The sequence below is a fragment of the Echeneis naucrates genome, chromosome 6, assembly GCF_900963305.1.
Source record: "Echeneis naucrates chromosome 6, fEcheNa1.1, whole genome shotgun sequence".
NCBI classification, from domain to species: Eukaryota; Metazoa; Chordata; class Actinopteri; order Carangiformes; family Echeneidae; genus Echeneis; species Echeneis naucrates.
In genome coordinates, this window is record NC_042516.1 from 12,140,038 (window position 1) to 12,152,481 (window position 12,444).

A 12,444-nucleotide genomic window follows, 5' to 3' on the forward strand; every position below is an offset into this window, starting at 1 on the left:
ATGACCATAACACAACCTGGAAGATTTGAGATCTGTCAGATTGATAAATGGAATTATAGATTTATGTGATGGGAAGATTTGTTATTCAAACTAAGCTTCAACAAAATTTGCAGAAATGCAGATGAATGACTGAAAAAACACAGAAAACACACAATGTAAAACCCATATTAGACTCCCTTCTTCATCTTTTGCTGTGATAGATTATGTACAGTGGGAAGGTATGGAAGTTAGTTATCTAAGTCCTCAGGCAGAAATGCCAACAAATGATTTCCTCTGAAACAACTGCTCACATGCAGTTAAACCACACAGGTCAGCAGACATAATGTGAAGGAGAGAAAAAATCTGTTGAGATGTAACTACGTTCCCAGCACTCTGCCAGCAGGAGATTGGGGAATGACCCTTGAGCTGTAATTAGCTGTAATTACTGACCTTCTAACCCTCTGTTTACAATCTCCTTCGACAATCTTGACGGCTTTTCACATTGCACAGTACTTGACTTTCTCCCTCTCCTCTCTCGGACTCTTTCATCTTTCACCATTAATGTCCTAGTCTTTGTTTTAACCTGCGTACTATAGACACTCACACCATCTCAGTGTCTCTCACTTTTTATCACAGAGCAGCTTCTCAGTTGATTTTTTTTCTCTTTCATCACTCGTTTCATCATTCATCGGGGGAAAAATTTCCCCGGTGATTAGTTAACGTTCTTTCTTTCTACTATTTAACCTCAGACTTTTTTTTAAAGGCCACACTTGTTTGTTTTGCAGGAAGCGAGGCTCTCCAAAAAATCTTCTTTTCTCTCTTGGCCTCTGAGCCTTTTGCCATTTTCCCAAATTCCCAGTCTTCTCTTCTCGTTTAATGCTGATCAGTCAACTCTTAACCTCTTCTCTTCCTGTACTTTTTCCTAAGAGTTTCTTACTAGCGTCTCACATTTTCAAGAATTTGCAACCCAGAACGTCAGCTATCTGTCTTGACCTTGTTTTCTTTTCTCTCCTTCGTCTGCCGTCTGCAGCAGATGGATGGTTCAAACAGACTGACACAGACCGCAGACAGTAGGCTCTGTCTGGAAAATCACTTGTTGAAACCAATACCTGTGTGGCTTATCATCAGACAGCGAGTCTTTTATGGATTTCATGCTTGTGATAGTGCTGGCCTGAGATAATACTACCAATAGTAAAAGTGGTTGGACAAACAATACATATATTTTCGATGCAAAAACACAGATTCAGGGCAACATGCTGGCATAGTGGTTAGCACTGTTGCCCCACAACAAGAAGGTTGCAGGTTCAGTTCCCGGATTCTGTGAGGAGTTTACATGTTCTCCCCATGCCTGAGTGGGTTTCCTCTGGGTACTCCGGTTTCCTCCCACCGTCCAAAGACATCATGTTTGAGTTAACTGGTGACTCTAAATTGTCTGTAGGTCTGAGTGTGAGTGTGAGTGGTTGTTGGTCTCAGTCTGTCTCTGTGTGTTGTCCCTGTGATGGACTCGGTGACCTGTCCAGGGTGTCTGACCTGTCTCAGAGAGAGCTGGGATTGTAGCTAGCAGCCCCGTTGACCGGGAAATGGATGAGTGGTAGAAGATGAATGAAAAACACAAATTCAAACAAGGATTTCTTGTTTTACACACAATTATTTTTTGTCTGGGCAGTATTCTGCACAGAAAACTGCTGTCATTTTATGTCATATTTATTAGCTTGGGAGATACATTTTCTTTTTGGCACCAAGAAGAACCTTTACTCATCCCGTTTTGCATAATTTTACAGTTGACAATTGGCAATGTACCAAGAGGGGATGACAAGAGAAGTGAAAATGGAATAAAGGTCTTGGGACTAAGCCAAGTCATCGCAATTACCAAGCATGCACCTGAGCCACTAAAATAACATCTGTTGTCAGAACAGAGAGAGAAATTGAACCTTCCTCTCTGTTCTCCCAATGGGGGAAAAAAAAATGCAGTCCCTAACGTTTTTGTGTCTGACTCGCGGTATAAATCCACAGTCTTTATCTTCATCTTCTCAATGCCTTATACTGTACAGAAATGCAAGGTAATAATTGATTTTCCTTGAGTCAGCATTCTCTGTTATTACTCATCTTTATTAGCCACAAACGTCCAACCTTATGAGCATGCTCTGGATTATCTACTATTACATTTGAAAACAGATGAGGGATTTATGATGCAGCCTTAACTGGATGTATTCATTCTCAGGATATCGAAGTGGGAAGGATGACAAGATAAGCATGGAATTGTGACAGTTGAGAGAGAGTCAGAGAGAGAAAGAGAAAGAGAGAGAGCGAAATTATGCAGATCGTCGTATGTGTGGGTGTGACTTTTGATAATACGGACTCCTATTTATTCTATATTTCTTTCTGGTGGGAGTTTTTTGTGAAGATTTCACTTGAAAAATGTCTCTCTAATGAAGCATGGCTTCGTTCATTGCAATAACTTATAGAGAGATTATTTCCAAGAGGAAGAGGTCAGGAGACCTGCAGCACTGCAGAGTCCAAATGAGGCTCATCACAAGGTATTTATACATCATATACTGTTCATGTCTGTAATGTGCGATGGGAAGATAACATGCTGTGTATCTGTTAGAACGTAAGTGGTTGACCAATGTTCAGATAATGTGTGTGTCAGTGGGCTGCCTGCGGTTTCCACGGTTCAGTGTAATTATGTTCACAGTTTTTGCTTGGTTCAATAAAGAGAGCCTGAAATCTGCTGACTTGAGGTTTATTGTGTTTTCTGGGTTTTATCTGAAAAAAGGTGAACATCGATATGAAAATCTTCATTTATTTATGTTTATTAGTTCCTTATTTGCCAGTGCTTCTTTCTTTGTGTTTGTGTCCAGCTTTGGTCAATTTCAGTCCAAATCTCCTCTTGTCTCACCTTTTTTCCATATAGAGATTTTATGTCACAAATAAGAGTGTCATCAGCTGTTTTCTAACCTTGTTGTCCTCTTTTCTCTTCTGCATCCAGTCGATCAGTTTGTGTGCCACACTGAAGCCATTGCAGACATCGTCATTCTGGTGGACGGCTCCTGGAGTATCGGTCGCATCAACTTCCGGCTGGTCCGCATGTTCCTTGAGAACCTGGTTAATGCTTTTGATGTTGGCATTGATAAGACAAGGATAGGTGGGTCCCTGCTACGTTTCCTTCTGAACCGTGGGAACAGTATGTTCCTCTGATGTTCAGGAAAACATTTTCAGTGATACTGAAAACTCCTCAGGTCTGTTTTCCTTTTATGTAAGCTGAGCTGGTCATCTAACTTTGAAGGGGAAGTGTCAACTATCTGGTCAGTCGATATTTAGTGTGAATTGAACGCTTGTCTTTCTGTGTGTAGGTCTGGCTCAGTACAGTGGTGATCCCAGGATCGAGTGGCATCTAAATGCTTTCTCCAGTAAAGATGCTGTCATTGATGCTGTCAGGAACCTTCCATACAAAGGAGGAAATACTCTCACAGGTCAGGGATTTCGCTCATACCGTTAGTTTGTTGTGCTGTTAATACTCATCCAAACAATTTTGAAGCTTTTTCCCTTTTTCTCTTTCTCTTTGCATCTTCTTCCCTCCTTTGAGTAACTTTTCTTTCCTTTCGCCTTCCTTTTGGTGCTTCTGCCTTCATCTTGCTCACTTGTCCTTCTTCTTTTTCCCTCCAGGCTTTGCGTTGACTTACATCATGGAGAACTGCTTCAAACCGGAGTCTGGCTCGCGTGTTGGTGTTCCCAAGATTGGGATTCTAATCACAGATGGGAAGTCCCAAGATGACGTTATAACCCCTGCAGAGAGCCTGCGCAATGCTGGTGTTGAACTGTTTGCTATTGGTAAGGATGGACGAAATGAATGAAAATCTCGTCATTCATGTACCTTAGAACTTATGTCAATGAATGACTGAATTGTATCATACTGTTCTGCTAGATTGATATTTCCAAATATACCTTTGCTTTTGCTGCCCAGGTGTAAAGAATGCTGACGAGAATGAGTTGCGCTCCATCGCCTCAGAGCCAGAGAGCTCTCATGTCTACAATGTGGCCGACTTCAACATCATGAGCTCCATAGTGGAGGGTCTGACCAGAACAGTGTGTGAACAAGTGGAACAACAAGACAAAGACATCAGGGAGAGTAAGGAGATGATGAGACGGAGAGTAAAGTAGAGATATCAGCAGCCACATACGATGCAGGATAGAAAACGCTGACAGAGAAAAATCTGAAATCCAGTGTAACGTGTTTCGATTATATTATCATGCTCTTTTACTCTGATCAAATGCATATGTTTTTTTTTTTTTTGTGAGGGCCACAAAGGGAGTGTAATCTGATATTCTCTGTTTTCCCACCCATTCCTTTCCCCCTGTTTTTATTTCTTCAGAATGGATTCCGGAAGAGATTGGAGCGCCGCTCGACCTGTTGACGTCAGAGGTCACAGCCCGCAGCTTCAGAGTCTCCTGGAGCCACGCCCCTGGAAATGTTGAGAAATACAGAGTAGTTTATTATCCTACTCAGGCAGGAGAACCACAGGAGGTGAATACTGTGTTTTGTTTTAGGTTTTTTTTTTTGCTAAGAACATCACTACAGTGATATGTTTTGTTTAAACTGAACCGAGAAAAGCTGAGTGTTTATAAAAATCACTACAAAGAAAGTCGTTACCATTTCATTGCTATGCAAAGGCATTACATGCACAAACTTAGAGGCAAAAGTAATACACAGAAATACTGAATTCAAGAGGTGAGTTTAGCCTGGGGGGCTTTCTAATTTTCACCCCCATTTCACTCACAGCACCAAAGGGTGTCATCTGGGGGTCTTCTGCCAGATTTGTACTTAGAGCTCAGTTTTCCGTTGAGACGCTGGTGGTGTCATTTATCCGTACCCCTCTGTCACATTCCTCCATTCACACCTCCCCACAACATCCGCACAGGTAATGAAGACTCGCTAGAAATGGTACCCTGGCGCCGGCTTGATTTTTTTTCCAAAATATTTGACCACACAAACTGTCCAATATTTTTCTTAGCGGGGTTCCGGAGCAGAAAGTGAGGAGACCTTTCCAGCTGGCTCAGCCCACATCTAATCTGTATCACAACTGTCATCCATTCGCTGGAAAATGAAATATATTATTTAGCATGAGACATTTGTGCTTTATCTTATTCAATAAGTCACTTGTGTTTTCCCCTCCCCTCCCGTTTTCTTTCAATCTCTCTTTACTGCCCTGCTGTCCTATTTTTTCTCTCTACCATTTTTCATTTTCATCTTCCCCCCCGTTCATTGTCCCACTTTCCCTGCTATTCTCTGTCCCCCTGCCCTTTCTCCCACCAACTTCCACACCTCATTTCCTTTCTCTGTACCCACAATCCATCTTTCACACCCCTTCTTTGTCTTCCCCGTTGCACCCCAGGCTGTGGTGGACAGCGGTGAAACTTCAGTGGTGTTGCAGCATCTCAACTCACTCACTGAGTACCAGCTAGCTGTGTTTGCCGTGTATGCAAATGAGGCAAGCGAAGCTCTGAGAGGATCAGAAACAACCCGTAAGTTTATTCTCAGGTACAAGCACGCACGCTGAACATGTGAAACCTCGCACCAACGTCTGAGAACACAACTTTATAACAGTCACTTAAAAGTGGGAATCCAGACTAGTTGAACATAAAGCCGTCTTAATACCAACAGATAAATGCCTCGACTTTAATAAGATTGTCTTTCATGTCTACCAAACTGACAATATTGGCAAGCTTTACTTTCATCAACACCAATTTGAAAGACTCTGCTGGTATTATCACTGCCTGATTGTTTGCTGTGTCTTTGATTGTGTGTGTGTGATCGTATATATATGCAGTTGCTTTCCCCACTGTGACGGGCCTGAAGCTGTCCAATGTGACTTACGGATCCATGAAGGCAAGATGGGACAGCGTGGATGGTGTCTCTGGCTACATGCTGCTTTATGCACCGCTGACAGATGATGGAGGCCTGGATGAGAAGGAGGTAGTGAGAGAAGGAAAGCAGCAAGAAAGAGGAGAAAAAGTTTTATTGAAACAACAAATTCTTTTTTCACTTCAATTTTAAATAGCAAAACAGAGTACAGACGTGTATGTTAAATTCTGTGACGTGCGTATTTGTCAGGTCAAGGTATCGGACGCAGTGACAGAGGTGGAGCTGGATGGGTTGATCCCTCACACTGAATACACTGTCAGTGTTTACGCCATGTATGGAGAGGAAACCAGCGACCCCATTACAAACCAGGAAACTACATGTGAGCTATACACACAAACAAACGTCTTTTAACCTCATAAAGGCCCTAATTCTGACACTAGTTTTCTAAATTTAACCTAATCCTAATTTTTCGTCCTTCCTGCAAAGACAAGTTAAAAAAAAAAAAAAACTGCAAACAGAAGTCTGGGTTGAACAAAACATCCTCTCTCCTCAAAAATGTTCTCACTCTCAAGGTCAAAAGTTCAAAGGATTTATTCAATGAACACACATGAAACATTTGTTCTCTCTCTGCTTTCAGTACCATTGAGTCCTCCCAGAAACCTCCAGTTCTCTGACATCACCCATAACTCCGCACACATCAGATGGGACCCAGCGCCCAGTGGAGTTAAAGGTTACCGAATCATGTGGGTCAAGACAGATGAACTGCTCACAGAGGAGGTGCGGTGACATGCTGGACTCCGTGAAATTGAGTTTCACATGATAGAATTATGTTTGACAATATTTGTATCAGAGAGAAGGAAGGAGAGAAGGAACAAAAGAAAGAAGATTGGGGAAAAGAGGACATTAGCTGCAGGGACTGTTCTCTTCAACATTAAAAGGTCAGACTTAAATGGCTACTAATGAGTACAGGGAGAAATCATTGCGGCGAACAGGGGATATTTTAATTACACAGGCGTTGTATGCGCATGTGCAAGTTTGAGAGATATTACCTGCAGGTAGATATTAGCACCTTGTCCAATGTGTTCAAAGAATATGAGCAGCTGCCGAAGGTTATTCTTTTGGAAGCACTGGCACAGTTACTCGGTTTTACCTTCTATTCAAGTTCTCCCGATTGTAAAGAAGAAAGTAAAATATTCCCATTCCCAAAGCTGTAGGTTGGTAGGTTGTGTTGATTCGTGTGTCTGTGCGCACCCTATAGGTGGAGGTCGGTCCAGTGAGCTCTTATGACCTCAGCGAATTGTCATCTCTGATGGAGTACTCGGTGGCCATCTTTGCCCTGTATGACAACGGCCAGTCAGAGCCCCTCACGGATGGATTCACAACCAGTAAGAAACTATCACTAGAAGTTGCAGTAGTCAGTAGACTCATTGCAAGCCTGTAGATTAGATGTGGGCCGATGCAGATGAGCGATGTTGCCCCCTTTGCAAATTTGTCCAAATTGTCTTCCTCTGAGGTATTTTTCTATTTTTTGTCTCTGCTGAGGACAGTATTGTCTCAGTTTCTTAAAAATAGTTGTATTTTCGGAAAATTAGAAGCCACATAGTTTTTGTCTTCATGTCAAATAGTGTTGGATTTTATTACCCTTTACTGGTCCCTTTGCTGTTTTGGGAACTTGCTCATCTCATTTACCCCTCAACATAATAGCACTGTCACATTAAAAGGTCATTTCACAGTCCCTGGGCATTCTGTCATGCTGACAAATATTGATTTGAAGGAATATCCCTGTAAGCAACAAGCAGTTTGGCTTCAGTGCTGAGTCAGCTGAATAAAATGTATTTCTAGAAACCAACTATTAAACTCCTCACTCTAAAGGGCAATGTGGATTTTTATTTATCTCCTCACAAACTTTGTTCAGCAGACCTGGTTCTAGAGACGTAGTGTCACCAACTTTTTTAAGACTTTTCAGTGAGGGAGTAGGAAATGTGGGGTAGCTGCTTGATTTGAATTTGCATTAAAATGCTGCCATTCCACTGTGCTGTTGTAAACTGTAACCAAGGTCATTTTTCAGCAGACAAACTTGTGCAACAAATTGTTCTGTATAATCAAGGAAGCAGCCGTTTAAACACTAGACAGCATTTATGCACAAATTGAAAGTAAGGTTTACTTGAAAAAGTTGAACACTGAAAATATTCTTGATAATTTGAATGATGAATTAAATTTTTTTTTTTATATATACACGCAATATGTATTATTTATTATATTGTATTTATTATTTGCGTTTGTATACTATACACTTGAGGTTTAAAAAAGAAAAGGAAACAGTGATGTCTCTCCCTGACTCAGCTCCAGTTCCTGGTCCTTTGAATCTACGCTCCAGCGATGTCAGCACAGACAGCTTTGAGGTCAGCTGGGATCACTCAGCCAATGACATCATCCTCTACAGACTCTCCTGGGCGCCGTTAACAGGTGGCGACACTAAAGAAGTAAGTGCCACTAATATACTTTATGTCGGGTGTTTTCTTTAGACACAGCTTTCAAGAACACAAACTGAAATGTGACAGTGAAGCTTATCCTAATAGGTTATGTTGACAACACTACAGAGCCACAACTTTAAGTCAGACGTCTCTGAACATGTACTCCATGCTCCCACTGCAAGTTTGGATTTTCTCTTCCAAAGCTGACAAATATTACAGCTATAAAATTAATATTTTAGCCTTAAAAGATAAAATAACCTCCATGGAATCAGAATTTCTCATTCAGCCAGAGGTCTACTTACTATCTCTATTTCCAGAGGAAGAAGTGGCTGCTCTCCATTGGCCCAGATAAAGGAAGCATGTACTCTATAGACCTGCATATAAGTCTAACCAATCTACTGGTAGCTGGTAAAACCCCTGGCATGGCTGAGTATAAATACAGGTTGAATAAATCTAGAAATTAATGGCTGGGGTGTTTTATTACCGTGACCTGGGGTTTAGAGGCAGCTGGGAGGCAACGATAGAGCCCCTCTGTAAAAGTGTGTTGTGCGAGCGTGCTTTCCTGAGCACCATCAGAGCCGAAAATAACACTCTGGGGACCTGGAGAGGTGGGCTGATAATGCCGTCAATACAGAATAGGGAAGGGGCTTTTCTCTGTCTTTCACCCACCTACCATAAACATATACGCACACACATGCATCCACACACACACAGAAACAGACAAAGAGGGTGAAAGAATTAGAGCGATTAAAGCTTGATCATCGAGATATTCACATCAGTTTTGGTTCCTTTTATGCATTACACAGATGAGACAAGATTCATTTATTTTACTGGCATCCTGATATCTTTTCAAAACAGTCATTGGGTCTTGTTGCGCTCTTCAATAAAATGTTGAATTGACTGTCTTTAATCAGGCAGGTACCTCTGAGGGTAATGTTGTTTTCTGCATGAAGAAAACAATGCTATACAATATGGTAATGTGGCTGACTAAATGTAAAAGAAATGCAAAAAGGAAAAGGAGAGAATGAAAAGGAGTAAATATGCACTCATGGGAAATCAAAAATGTCTGGTGAAATTTGCACGTAACTGTGCCCTGAAGGGCTCAGCAAGGAACAAATTCCTGTTTATAAGCCGGTTATTAACTCATCTACAATAAACTGTAATTTCACAGTCGCTCTCTGTGGGGCAAACTGTATTTCTGATGACCTCTTTGTACTTAACTTGGGGTTTGGTTCCGTTTCTGTATTGGACAAATGAAACTAGTCATTTGGACTTATGCAGCACAAGTTGATACAGTATATTCATGGAAAGCCACTTTTTTGATTCACTAGTATTAACTATAATTTTTTTAAGTCTGTAATTGGCCCTATTCAAGTTTGATGTTTGCTTTACATAAAGAATACATTTAAATGTTGTGAGTTTCAAGGTGAATTTCTACAATTCAAATTACCACAATATTTTAAAAAATTCTACAACCCCAATTCCAAAAAAAGTTGGGGCATTGTGTGAAATGTAAATAAAAACAGGATAGACCGATTTGCAATTCTCAAAAACCCATATTTTATTCCCAATAGAATATAAACAACATATCAGATGTTGAAACTGAGACATTTTACATTTCATGGGAATTATTAATGATTCATTTATTAATTCGATGGCAACAACACATCTAAAAAAAAATGTAATTAAAAATTAAACATTGTTTACCATTGTGTTGCATACCCTCTTCTTTTAGCAACTGTCTCACAGAAGTGAGGAGACCAGTTGCCGGAGTTTTAGAGGAGGAATGATGTCCCATTCTTGTCTGATGCCAGATTCTAGCTTCTCACCAGTCCTGGGCCTTTGCTGCCGGATTTTTTGTTTCATGACGCCCCAAATGTTATCTGTTGGGGAAAGGACTCAGATTCTTGATAGATGCAGTATGTGGTTTAGCACTTTTACTAACCGAACTATGCAAGGCCTTGGCTGAAAGAGACATTTTCTAGATGGGCATGTGTTTCTCTAAGTACTTTTCTGAAGTGATGGTCCCTTTCCAGATTTGTAAGCTGCCCACGCCATAGGCACTAACACAACCCCACACCATCAGAGATGCAGGCTTTTGAACTGTCTGCTGATAACAAGCTGGATGGTCCCTCTCTTCTATAGTCCGCAGGACACGGCATCCATCGTTTCCAAAAAGGATTTCAAATTTTGATTAATCTGACTACATAACAGTTTTCCATTTTAAATGAGCTTTGGCCCAGAGAAGATGGTGGTATTTCTGGACTGTGTTCACAATTGGCTTCTTCTTTGCATGATACAACATTAGCTTGCATTTGTGGATTGCACAGTGAATTCTGTTCACAGACAGTGATTTCTGGAAGTGTTCCTGAGCCCATGCTGTGATGTCCAGTAGAGAATCATGCTTTTATTCCCAAAGATCACGAGCATCTGGTTTTGACCTTCGTCCTTGTCCCTTGCACGCAGAGATTCCTCTTGATTTTCTGTGATTTTATGTTCGGTGAACCTCTGCCCATCCAAGATGCTACTTTTTGTACCCAGTCATGTTACAGACCTGTTACCAGTTAACCTAATTAGTTGTCAAATATTCCTCCAGTTGTTTTTGATTTTTGCTAATTACTTTTCCAGCCTTTTGTTGACTTTGTTCCAACTTTTTTGAAATGTGTTGCTGCTTAGCTAATATTTTCCATGAAATGGTGAAATGTTTCAGTTTCAACATCTAGTATTTTGTTTATGTTCGATTGGGAATAAAATGTGGGTTTATGAGCTTTGTAAATCATTGCATTGTGTTTTTATTTACATTTAACACAGCGTCCCAAATTTTGGGGAATTGAGGTTGTATGTAAAAATGATAAGTTTGTTTTCACAGACATAAGCCTTTTAAACTATGCGTCACCACTTCCTGCTATTTTATAGCTGAAATTACGAGAGCTGAGACAATTTGTTGGGGTTTTTTTTTTATGTTTTTTTTTTTATGCTTCCTCTGCTAAAACCTTTTGGCTTTGGCTTTGAAAGTCTGGTGTTACTGCACTTTGACTGTAAATAAACCTGTCAGACTGTCGGTTAATGCCCAAATCTTTTTTGAAACGTCAGCATCTCTTAGAAAACTTCTCCTACTTATTTTCCTCTGGCAAGCATAATTACAGTTTATTATGATCCGAGGCAGAAGAACATGACCTTAAAGGTTATCAGCATTTTAGTCACAACCACAACTACGTAACATTTTAGGAAATATTCTATACTTCTTGAAAATACCAAGGTAAATTGATAATACAGAGAACTCTTCTTGATGTTCACTGAGTGAAACCTAGTTTCCAGCTGGATGAAAGTGCAGCACTATAAAGACCCAACTTAATCTGCAATTTTGACAAGAGAGGTAGAAAACTGGTTATAAAACACCACAAGCACAAAGGTGACATCTTTATAACATTAGCCAGTGAAATGTGAGACATAAACTATTGTGTTTGTGTGGGTCTGTTTGTCTTCTTTAGGTGGTCCTGACTGGAGCTGATAACAGATACACCCTGGCCAGTCTGAGCCCATCTACTGAGTATGAAGTGATGTTGACAGCTATATTCAAAGATGAGTCAGAGAGCGACACCATCTCTGTTATAGAGACCACGTGTAAGTTTAACGGGCAACTTGTGCAGCTGTTTAGCCGCAAACTCCGAGAATCGTGGTATTTTTACAAAAATTCAACACAACTCAACACCAGTCTCAAAACTTTTCCAGAGATGTTACAAAATCCCCTTGGTTGTACTGATGTTGACATGAGCGTGTGACATGAGTAGCAATCTTCACCGAAGTGCCATCATCTGCTGGGAACAGACCAACTCAATCTCCTATGATAACAAAATTAGCATTTCTAGGTTCAAAGTGCGGCTTGGCGTGCGCCTATTTGCATTGATTTGTTTGTTTATCTCAAAATAAGAGATTCTATTGGCCATGTATCATTACCTTAGCTATTGATGCAGAGAACAGTTGAGAAGAATTTCGATCCAATTATCTAATTTATGCTCTCTATTTCTGCAGTGGCCAAGACAACAACAATTGCTCCCACAACCACAGGTAAGGAGTGTCAATGTAACTTTTCAGTAAAATTGCAAAATGTCAGGAGAAAAGCTGTCC

At 40.6% G+C, this 12,444-nt stretch overlaps 1 protein-coding gene across 4 annotated transcripts in view; it reads left to right on the forward strand.

Moving 5' to 3' along the window:
• The window catches only part of LOC115044400 (collagen alpha-1(XIV) chain-like), a 115,509-nt gene that overhangs the window by 29,556 nt on the left and 73,509 nt on the right, over nucleotides 1–12,444 (forward strand). For all 4 annotated transcript variants that reach the window (XM_029503352.1, XM_029503351.1, XM_029503353.1 and 1 more), the window contains 13 exons: nucleotides 2,969–3,124; nucleotides 3,333–3,452; nucleotides 3,646–3,810; nucleotides 3,944–4,108; nucleotides 4,353–4,504; nucleotides 5,373–5,502; nucleotides 5,808–5,953; nucleotides 6,092–6,221; nucleotides 6,480–6,619; nucleotides 7,101–7,227; nucleotides 8,186–8,325; nucleotides 11,808–11,940; nucleotides 12,349–12,384. In XM_029503352.1, the coding sequence (XP_029359212.1) occupies nucleotides 2,969–3,124; nucleotides 3,333–3,452; nucleotides 3,646–3,810; nucleotides 3,944–4,108; nucleotides 4,353–4,504; nucleotides 5,373–5,502; nucleotides 5,808–5,953; nucleotides 6,092–6,221; nucleotides 6,480–6,619; nucleotides 7,101–7,227; nucleotides 8,186–8,325; nucleotides 11,808–11,940; nucleotides 12,349–12,384 (1,740 nt within the window). The remainder of the gene's footprint in view (nucleotides 1–2,968; nucleotides 3,125–3,332; nucleotides 3,453–3,645; nucleotides 3,811–3,943; nucleotides 4,109–4,352; nucleotides 4,505–5,372; nucleotides 5,503–5,807; nucleotides 5,954–6,091; nucleotides 6,222–6,479; nucleotides 6,620–7,100; nucleotides 7,228–8,185; nucleotides 8,326–11,807; nucleotides 11,941–12,348; nucleotides 12,385–12,444) is intronic.